This window comes from Acomys minous, assembly GCF_964271855.1.
Source record: "Acomys minous genome assembly, chromosome: 9".
NCBI lineage: Eukaryota > Metazoa > Chordata > Mammalia > Rodentia > Muridae > Acomys > Acomys minous.
This window is the reverse complement of record NC_140490.1, coordinates 90298023-90308735: the sequence shown is the minus strand read 5'-3', so window position 1 is coordinate 90308735 and position 10713 is coordinate 90298023. Positions and strand designations below refer to the sequence as shown.

At 46.4% G+C, this 10713-nt stretch overlaps 2 protein-coding genes across 3 annotated transcripts in view; one reads left to right on the top strand and one right to left on the bottom strand.

Moving 5' to 3' along the window:
* Window positions 1–10713, bottom strand: part of LOC311604439 (uncharacterized protein C12orf42) — a 220127-nt gene that overhangs the window by 184534 nt on the left and 24880 nt on the right. The window lies entirely within an intron of this gene.
* Window positions 5391–10713, top strand: part of STAB2 (stabilin 2) — a 177363-nt gene continuing 172040 nt past the window's right edge. For both annotated transcript variants that reach the window (XM_084794364.1, XM_084794363.1), the window contains exons 1-2: window positions 5391–5639; window positions 9235–9368. In XM_084794364.1, coding sequence (XP_084650490.1) covers window positions 5535–5639; window positions 9235–9368 — 239 coding nt within the window. In that variant the 5' untranslated portion in view covers window positions 5391–5534. The remainder of the gene's footprint in view (window positions 5640–9234; window positions 9369–10713) is intronic.

Sequence of the window (10713 nt, the reverse complement as noted above, 5' to 3'; positions counted from 1 at the left end):
TGTGGAGAGATCAGAGGATAAAATCTCGAGTGTTATTCCTCGGATACCAGCCACCTTAGTTTCCACTTGCTCTTATCTGTTGATCCAGGATCTCTCGATGGCCTGGTGTTTACCCATTATGCTCGGCAGGTGGGCCAGCAAGCACCAAGAACCCTTCAATCTCTGCCTCCCAAGCCTGAGTTAACAACCACCGCCATTGTGCCTGAGTTTTGTTTTTAGAGGCATGAAACTCCTGTCTGCATGCTTGACCAACAGAGCTAGCCCAGTTTTTCAGCTTTCTAAAGAGACATCCAAAAAGGTTCAGTGTTTGGCTGCTGTGCTCAGGTGTTTTTATTCCTCAGCTTAGCACAAGCCACTAGGAGAATTAAAACACAATTTAACCCAAAAACTAACAAAAAAGACTCAATTGATGAGGTTTCATTTCCTGCAAAGCAAAAGATATTTTAGATCCCCACGCAGACAGTGAGGCTTGCTCCAAGAGGACCTGATTCGAATACATGGACCAAACAAACTATGTGTTGCCTCAGCATAAATCTCTGAGTCCGGTACAGCCTGGCTCCAGAGCCCTACCCACCCCTCACCATAGTGATTCCAAATAAGGTATGCAGCTTCCCTCCGCCTCAGTCTCTCAACTGCAAAACAGCAATGATACGAATGCTACACATCGGGCTTGCTGTGACTATTCTGTTAGTTAAACTTAGTTACTTGTGTTTAAGCAAATATCTAAATGTGTTAAATTAAAAATTAGATTAAGCTCATCTAGAAGTTGAGCTCAGTAAATGAGTTCACAATTAGAATGGTACTAGCATGTGATGAAGGCTGTGAGTTTACCATGATGATGATTAGGATGGTGGTGGTGATGATGAAGGTGATGATGGTGGTGATAATAATAACCATAATGATGATGGTTGTGGTGGTGGTGATGATGAAGGTGATGATGGTGGTGATGATGGTGATGGTGATGATGATGGTGGTGGTGATGGTGGTGGTGGTGATGATGATGATGATGGTGATGGTGGTGGTGATGATGAAGGTGATGATGGTGGTGATGATGGTGGTGGTGATGATGATGATGATGGTGATGATGGTGATGGTGGTGGTGGTGAAGGTCATAGTGATCATTCCTTTTCCTTGAATCATACTCAAAGCACACGCAAGTAAAATACTTTGTTGCCCAAGATGACTATAGACATTAAAAACTCAGTAATACACATGCCACAACACAAGGACACCTAAATGCTAACAGTTCAGAATCAACAACACCGAACCCAATAGCCACATTTCACTCCACGACATTACCCAGGAAGCGTCCAGGCCAACACGCTATCCTGGCCCCCACTGACACATACTACTTTCCCAACATGGCAAGAGGGGAGTCCTCCTGTCACCTATGATAACACTACGCCCTCTTTACCACTGCAAAAGACAGGTTGTGGGAACAAAGGAGGTGAGTCTCCATCAAGGAAGGCACAAGGGAAAACAGTGGAGTCCCCTGAAAAAGGGAAGCCAGTTTCAGGTCTAAATAGAGGCTATGAGCAGCACTTGACTAGCCAGAAAATAGATGAAGTGGTGTGGGTTAACAGTTTGTGTTTCAAAGACACCTTGAAAGAGACAGAGATTACAACAATCAAAGAAAAAAAAATGGATAGAAAGTGCAGTAAGAAAAAAAATACCAACATCCTGCCCAGGAAGGGAAACAGATCAGCAGAGTAGGAGCAGCCCAGTGCAGGGGAAATCCCAGGCCCCTCAGAGCTACAACAGGAAAAGAGAGGAGATTGTTCAAGGTCTGATACACTACATGTGGTCCAATCACTGCTGGAGAGTGATTGATCACCCACCATATGCATGGGGCGCTTGAAGCTGCTTGTGAGCTCCAGGCATATTGGAGAACAAGGTGACGGGGATTTGAAATAAGTTGAAGAAACAGTGTTTACAGCTCTCAAAAGAGCCCAAGCAAAACCAAAATGAATTAACACAGCTATGCAGACAGTTACTGCACAGCGCCATGTGGGCCGTATTTGCCAACGCCTCCGATAGCTGAAGTCTGTACACGGGTCCTAAAACAGGCTAGCTCCACTTCCTGAGGGCTTAAAAAATAAAACAACTCCCTGATAAACTCCAACACCATTTTCCCCTAAGGCAGACCATGACAGTCTCGGGCCTAGAGGTCGCTGACTGAATTGTGAGGGGAAAAAAAAAAATCCCTCTATCTCAAAGGTTTAGAAACTTCCTCGAAGTTGAACTGTTTCTGCTTCGCTCCTGATGCTGCTCTGCTGTAGGAATTAGATCTTTAGCTGGCGAAATGAGTGCAGGCAACCAAGGAGAGAGGCTTCCCAGGGTCACCTGGTGAGGTGAGCTCATTCTCCCTCAGCATGCCTATAGCACCTCCCAGAACCAAACAGTGAATAGAAAATGATCCTGTGGGCTCGTGAGTCATGACTTCCCCCTGGAACAGAGCCCATTCCAGACCTCAGATGTGTTCTTCACACCCTTCAGAAAGCAAAGGTATCAGAAGGAGACTCCAGGCAGATAGTGACAAGCAGTGACAAGCGGGCTTCAGAAGGTGGCGCTCGCCTTTAATCCCAGCACTTGGGAGGCAGAGGCAGGAGGGTCGCTGTGAGCCTGGTTTACAAAGTGAGTCCAGGACAGCCAAGATAAAATAGAGAAACCCTGTCTTGGAAAACCAAAACCAAACCAAACAAACAAACAGAATCTCATGGCTGTGGCGCAGTTTCTCCTCAAGTAATAATCCAATGCAAGTGAAGTCAACCAGGTAGCAGGAAGCCTCACGAAATCCTCACCTGTGCTCTCCCAGGAGCTCGGAGGTGGCTTTGCTGGGGAAACACTGGATGTGAGGAGTTGTAAGGTAAGCCAAGTAGAGATGAGACATAGATACCCATGGCTCCCTTTTTCTTACCATTTAGGCCTATAGTTGGCGCCAAAGGGTCTAAACTAGAATGTTCTCAGATGTTTTTAAAGCTCGGGGTAGGGCCTTACAGGAAATGTCCAGTTAACCAAATCTATTGCTGGTCCCAGATGTCAACCTGCCACTGACTTTGGCCACTATGTGGGTTCTTCTTTCTTCTGTCCGTCCCCACCCTTTCCCCAACCTTTTAAGCCCCTAACAATAGAGAGAAAAGGATAGAGGGGACAGGGTTCATGTTATTGTCAGACTACTTCCTGCTGATTAGGGGTGTCAAGTTCCTTGGGGCAAGTCTTTTCTTCACTGTCAGAATATCTTATTTTTTTCTTCTTCGCATTTCTTTGCACATGACTCCTTAACAAACTACAACCAAACCACAACAAACAACAACAACAACCTCTCGTGGTCCTAGCATTTATATACCTTCTGAAGAGTCCCCAGAATTCCAAGCATCACAAATTACAGAAACTATCTTCAGCTGGCAGAATCACACACACTACCCCCCCCCCAACACACACTAGACCACGAGGCAAATCATAATCAGCTGCTGTGGACAATCTGAAGCAGCCTCGTATCCCACACCTGGGCTTAAGACAAAAGCTTTTGTTTTTGTTTTTCAAGACAGGGTTTCTCTGTGTAGCCTTGGCTGTCCTGGACTCACTTTGTAGACCAGGCTGGCCTCGAACTCACAGACATTCACCTGCCTCTGCCTCCCAAGTGCTGGGATTAAAGGCATGTGCCACCACGCCCAACTAAAATCAATCTCTCTCTCTCTCTCTCTCTCTCTCTCTCTCTCTCTCTCTCTCTCTCTCATTCAAAAACATATTTTTATAATACTTCCGTGTTAAGAAAAAAATCTCTCACTACATCACCCCTCCTATTCTGGGTCTGACTTGGGTCCACCACAGTTGCCAGCACGTCTAGAGATCCACCTTATTCATTCATTCATTCATTCATTCATTCATTCATGAGTGGGGGAAGGGGAACAGAAGGCAGTGGGGATCCTGGCTCAGTACTCAATTACCCATCCACCAGCTACAAAGCCAAGATAGTGGCTAGCCTAGTTTGCTTTCTCCTGCCTTGGTAACGCCATGGCCAGCTTACAGGACCAGCTTATAAGAAGAAAAGTTTTATTTCACCTTTCCATCTGTCATAAACCGCTGTCAGGGCAGCAACCTGAAGGTAGGAGCTAATGCAGGCTATGGAGGAACACTGCTCACTGGCATGCTCTTCCTGCCTTACTAGGCTTGCTCTCTCATACAACCCAGGACCACCTGCTCAGGGCTGGCACCGCCCACAGTGGACTGGGCCCTCCCACATCAATCATCAATCAAGAAAACGCCTCCACAGACTTTCCTAGGTCAGTCTCTTCAAACTGTTTTCTCAATCAAGGGTTCCTGTCCCCATATGACTCTAGGATGTGTCAAGTTGGGGGGAAAAGTAGCATAGCTTCCTCACTTCTCTGCCTCAGTTTCTGTATCTGTAAACCTGGGGGACACCATTATTATTTCAACAAGTTCTGAGGGACTCATGCAAACTAATCAGTGAGAGGATTGGAGCAGTGCCTGGCACGTGTTGAGTTGTCAGGGTTTTGGTTGTTATTATTTCTATTTTTAAGCCTGTGTTTCTGCTCTAGGCTTCTGTGCCATTACCCTCACGAAATTCATAACTGGCATAGGAGACAGACAGACAGACAGAGTGCAATAAGTGTGTCTGGGTTTCTGTGACACAGTGCACAAAATTCAGGAAGAACAGGAGAGAAAGTCTTCCAAAAAGAGGTGGCATTGGGCAGCTGGGCCGGTGGCTCATGCCTTTAATCCCAGCACTCGGGAGGCAGAGGCAGGCAGACCACTGTGAGTTCAAGGCCAGCCTGGTCTACCAAGTGAGTCCTGGACAGCCAAGGCTACAGAGAGACCGTGTCTCGAAAAACAAAGCAAAGCAAAACAAAACAAAACAGAAGAAGCGGCATTGGATTTAGCCTCAGAGAGCTGGGTTAGAGGAACAGGACCAGCCACCCACTGCTTGAATAACCTTGAAGAGAAGAGCGAGCTGGAAACCCAACCGTTGGCACCCACGTGAATTTCTACAGCCACAAGAGGGTGAAGACACCACTGCCTTCCAAGGGGACCAGTCTTCTGGAACATTCTCTCCATACCCAGGACTATGCACAGAGATGGACACCCCCACAAATTCTCCCTACAGAAAATCTGAACCTACGTGCTGGAACAGAAAGGCCCAGGCTGCTCCGTGGTGCAGTGTGGTGTGGAAAAGACAACAGGGCAGCAGGCCCGGTTCAGCACAGTGAGCACAGCGATGGGGGGGGGGGGGGGGAGCCATCCCTGGGAGTTCCGCAAGGCACAGAAATCCCAGGTCAGATCTCTGCCTCAGCCCCTTCAGGAAATCCTGTCACTCAGCCAGGACTTAAATACAGCACAGAGTAGCCAGTTCCACCGAGCTCTTGTGGATGGTCAGTCAGGCCTCACTCACCTTCCTTTTCTAACCAGGGAAAGGAAAGTTCCAAAGGGTGGACACAGACATGAAACAGAATTCTCCAGGCACTCATCAAAGCAAGATAAAATAGTTTAGCTCACCTTGACGACTGGAGCCTGGAATGGAAAGGAGCAAGCATCCTCTCAGCATGCTATTGCCTTTAATCCCCCTCTTCCTGGGATTGGTTGTGCAAAACACCTGCTCCCCAGCTGAAGCGCCAGGACCGGTAAGATCAGCATTCCTGTGTTTTCGTTTGTTAACTTTCACAATGGGTTTTGTTGTGTTTTTCCCATATAATCTTGGGGCAAAAGGCCCTGCCTGGACTTCATAAAATATCTAGAGAAAACGTGATCGTAAACGTGAGAGGCTGTCCTGGGGCCGGCTGAGTTGGCTGTTTCTTGTCTGCCTTTTCTGTGTCTCTGCAGCTGGAATCTGATTTTTGCGCTGCCGTTTCTCTTTCGTGGGCTTGGTTCGGATCACCTTTGTCACCTTGGGTACCTACCATCCCATCTTCCCAAATGTAGAAATCAAACCCGGCTGTGGGAAGGTGCCCAGGGGAATTCTGGGGTACATAAGTGATGCCCTTGTTGGTGACAGGAAACATCAGAAATATTTCCAAAAACTCATCAGACACTCACACGCGCTCCTGCCTTCCTCAGGGGCCTTAGGGGGAAGACCAGTGACCTTTCTTTCAGGCCTTGTTTGGTGTGTGAGTACAGAGGACCCCAGAGAAGCTCACACAGGGCCATCCCAGTGTGAGGTTGAGTCTCAGTATTTAAGAGGTGTTTGGATTTTCGGATCTCCTCACCAGACAGAGCTGCTGCTGCTGCTGCTGCTGCTGCAGCGGCAAAACACTCCAGCTGTGCTGTGAGGGCACTTTCCTAAGAACGTGGCACACAACACCATGGGTACCTGATGGGTACCTCTCTAGCCCAGATGTTACAGAGGGTTGCATTTGAACTGCGACTTGGCAATATTTCAAAGGACAGGTCCACACGGCTCCCCACTGCACTAGCGGTTCAACCCTAAGCAAATAAATTAGTCCCTCTAAGCTTCAGCCACTTTCTCCAGATGGAGCTCTGCAAATGGTAGGAAGTGCTGTGGGTCCCCACCATTATCTTTGGCATGGAGGGCTTGCCTCTGTGCAGGTACTCAGCCTTGACCACGGTTCAAAGCTGAGTTTGTTTTTTGGTTGGTTTAAGTTTGTAAAATGAATCATTCCATTTGAAAACAGTAATTTGAAAGTCAGACTGTGTGTGTGTGTGTGTGTGTGTGTGACATATATATGTATGTATATATGAGTACATATATGTATATATATGTACACATATAGTATATGTGTATGTATATGTATGTATATACACACATATATGCACATGTGTGTATACATATGTATATATACATATATACATATATACATGACATATGTGTGTGATGTAAACTTGCTATGTAATTAAAGGTGACCTTGAATGTCTGATGCTGGGCAAATACTCTACAAACTGAACCATATCCCCAACCCAAAGAATTCCTTTTAAAAGAGAGTTAAACTGGTCACATTTAGAAGAAAAACTCAACATGACATCAATTCATCCATCTTCCTAAAGAGAAACTCCAGTATAAATGAAACCCTGCTTTTAGAAAAATTGGACCTTGCCACAACAGCTAACGGGAGTGTTGCCTTACTTTATAAGTAATAGCCAGGGGCACTTTGGTTCACGATGGTGGCCAAACGAAAGCTTCTAGTAAAAACAGGGGTTGCTTTTCTCTGTGCCACTTGCGTGCTTGAAAAAATGGCTAAGCAAGGAATCAAGAGACAGATAACTCATATGTGTGTGACCTTGGGCAAGTCACTGCATATGCCAACCTACCCTCAGTCCCCAGCCCCACCACCTTTGTAATGAGACTGATGACCCTTGCCCTACTCTCTGGAACAATGAAAATGTCAGGTGACCCCTTTGGGAGGCTGCACACCCATGCAGTGTTCTGGGGCATGGAAGATTTCGTCCTCCACAGACTTTGCATAGAGGGGATGGTGTTGTTCTTACCACTCCAAATCAGTGCTGAGCTGTTAGGATGACAAAGAAATGTGAGAGCCATTGTCATTGTCCTGTACTGCCTGGAATTCTTTTGTTTTTGTTTGGTTGTTTGGTTGGTTGGTTGGTTGGTTGGTTTTTGGTTTTTCAAGACAGGGTCTCTCTGTAGCCTTGGCTGTCCTGGACTCGCTTTGTAGACCAGGCTGGCCTTGAATTCACAGCGATCTGCCTGCCTCTGCCTCCCAAGTGCTGGGATTAAATGCGTGTGCCACCACGCCCGGCTACCTGGAATTCTTTTAAAGAAAGAGAGAGAGAGAGAGAGAGAGAGAGAGAGAGCGCAAAAACTAACAACTGGAATCCTAGGGCTGTAGCTCAATTGGCAGAATGTGTGCCTAGCAGTCCCAAAGCCTTGGGTTCTGTCTCTGGATCTGTATGTACTCGCTGTGAGGGAGCACACCCAATGTTTGGGAGGGAACAGCACAGGGGTCAGAAGTCCAAGGTCATCCTTGGCTGCAAAGCATGTTCGCCAGGGCATGTGGCTGCTTAGGAGTCTTTTTCAAAACCAAAACAAAAAACAAAAAAACAACAACAACAAAACAATAACAAACTGCTGGAATACTTGAACATGAGCAGAAGAAAGAAAGAGTATGGTTTTGTGGACGAGGTGATAAAATCATGCCCTCTGAGGACCGAGGTTAGTTAGCCTAGGGTAGGGAAGCAAACATTCCTGCGAGGCCACATCACCTGTCAGGCTCAGGAGCAGGATGAAGAAGCGTTTCAGGAATCACTGTCTATCACTATGTTCCTCCGGGCACCGTGCCAGGTAGCTTGCAGTGGGCCTGTCGTGGAAAGTGGGCCACAAGGTCTCCCTTTTGCAGCTAATAACAAAGTTGGGAACTCAGGCAAGGCTGCACACTGGGCAAGGTGTAGAATTGGATACACACGCCACCTTGGCCTCCCAAGGTTTAGTCTGCCTTTCACCTATCCAGGAGGGTCGGCTCCAGCATCAGGGGCAACAGGGGACCAGAGTCTGCCTGTATCGTTCATTTAAGCAGTTAATTCTGGGCCACTTTATGAGGCCAAGTATCTGCTCCTAGTATGCCTAATGTCCCCAGTGAGTTGATTTAATGTGCACATACTTGCTGGACATTATGTGTCAGGCAATATTCTAGGGGCCCAGGCTACAACAATGAACAACAACAACAACAACAACAACAACAACAACAACACCCTTGCTCTCAGGCCACCTGCTTTTCAGTTGGATTGAAATGTAAATACTACAGCTCTCTCTAGGACAGAAACTGTCTCATCATAGCATTTAGCACAGCGCTAGCCCCATGGAAGATATCCCAGTGGAAACAATTCTGAAATATTATCCTTGAAGATAACTGATTGACGAACAACTGATCTTGATTAACCTACCGGAACATTAACCGCTTGAAACGGGTCCCCTGCGACACAGCTCAGGTACCTCCTTTGGATAGCTGTGAGTGGGGACAGTACCCTACATTGTGGGGCTCCAGGTTCTAGACCGAGGGATGGTGCTAGTGTTTAGCCCAAGCAGAACCCCCTGTCCACATCCGCAGCCGTGGCAGACATTACTAGCTGATCACGGATTCCAGCACTCTTTCGAAAAAAAGACTGAAAGCAGCAAGCGAGTTGATACCAATCAACCTCATTGCCATGCCCAACTTTGCAGTGGGATGAAACAGGTAAAGAAGTAGCCATAGCAGATATTTTGTAAGGCTCTGATAACAGGAATTGGTCTTCTCTGCTGTATTTGCACAGGGGAAAAGGTGTGATAAGAAGTCTTTTCTAACAATCAAGACAGAGTGCCAGTCCTGCTCGATTATTTCTACAGTCAAGTGTCCACTTGGCTACAGCATGGTTACCAATGTCTCTTTGGGGGTTCGAGATTGCAGGTATGCATTATGACAAAGCAAGTGTGTCTGTGTTTTGGTACCCTAAAAACTGTCACCCCAAATTGTCACATCCCGTCTCAAATACTGCATAGTAGTTCCAGGATTTATCTCCTACTTTAAGACTATACTGTCCCCAAACTTAGGTAACTCATAGTCTATAGACTTGGGTCTAAATCTTTATGACCCATCTTAATACAAAATTGCATTGTACATATACACTCTCCTTTGTCTTGCTATTCTTTGTTTGCTTGCTTGCTTGCTTTTCAAGACACGGTTTCTCTGTGTAACCCTGGCTGTCCTACACTTACTTTGTAGACCAGACTGGGCTCAAACTCACAGAAATCCACCTGCCTCTGCCTCCCCAGTACTGGGATTAAAGGTGTGAGCCACCACATCTGGCGGCTTCTTCTTCTTCTTCTTCTTCTTCTTCTTCTTCTTCTTCTTCTTCTTCTTCTTCCTCTTCTTCTCCTCCTCCTCCTCCTTCTTCTTCTCCTCCTCTTCCTCCTCTTCCTCCTCCTTCTTCCTTTATTGGAATCCCATTTCATTTGAAAATGGCTCTCCAACTGAGATGGCTCTGTGGGTATGTGAGTATGAGACCCTAAAAAGTATTACCCAGCACCCCCTTGAATGTAGCTGTGGGTGCCTGTAACCCAGCATTGGAAGCCAAAGAAAGATGGAGACCACTGGCCTGCCCGCCTAGCCCAAATGGCAACTTTTACAAGCCAATGAGAGATCTTCTCTCAAGGGACAAGGTAAAAAGTGACAGAGGACATCCTGCCCTAGCATCTCTGCTCATGAGCATAAGCATGCATACCTATACACTCATGTGTATGCAACACACACACATGCATACCTATACACTCATGGACCTGTTACAATTAGAACTGAGAGATATAAGGTAGAAATTTTTTGAGCATTGTTGGGTGTCTGTATTACATTCTTAATGGTCATTTTGGATCCAGAACTCTCATAATTCAAGGCTTGTTCTGACAAAAAGGACAAGTGGGTCTGCATGCCTACTAACAGTACAGCCAGTAGGCCTAAAGGCAAACACGGTTTTTTTATTCAGCTAGCAGTCTTAGAAATGGGGCAGTGTTCAATGAGTTAAGTTTTTAATTTCTACATTATATACATGTGTACCTGTTTGTGGGTATTTCCGTGTGTGTGTGTGTGTGTGTGTGTGTGTGTGTGTGTGTGTGCTCATTCATGTGTGTGTGCATGTGTGTGCGTGTACATGTGTGTGTACTCATTGTGTATATGCATGCGCACGTGTGTGTGTGTGTGTGTGTGTATTCTTTCATGTGTGTGTGCTCATTCATGTGTGTGTGCATGTACATGTGCTCAT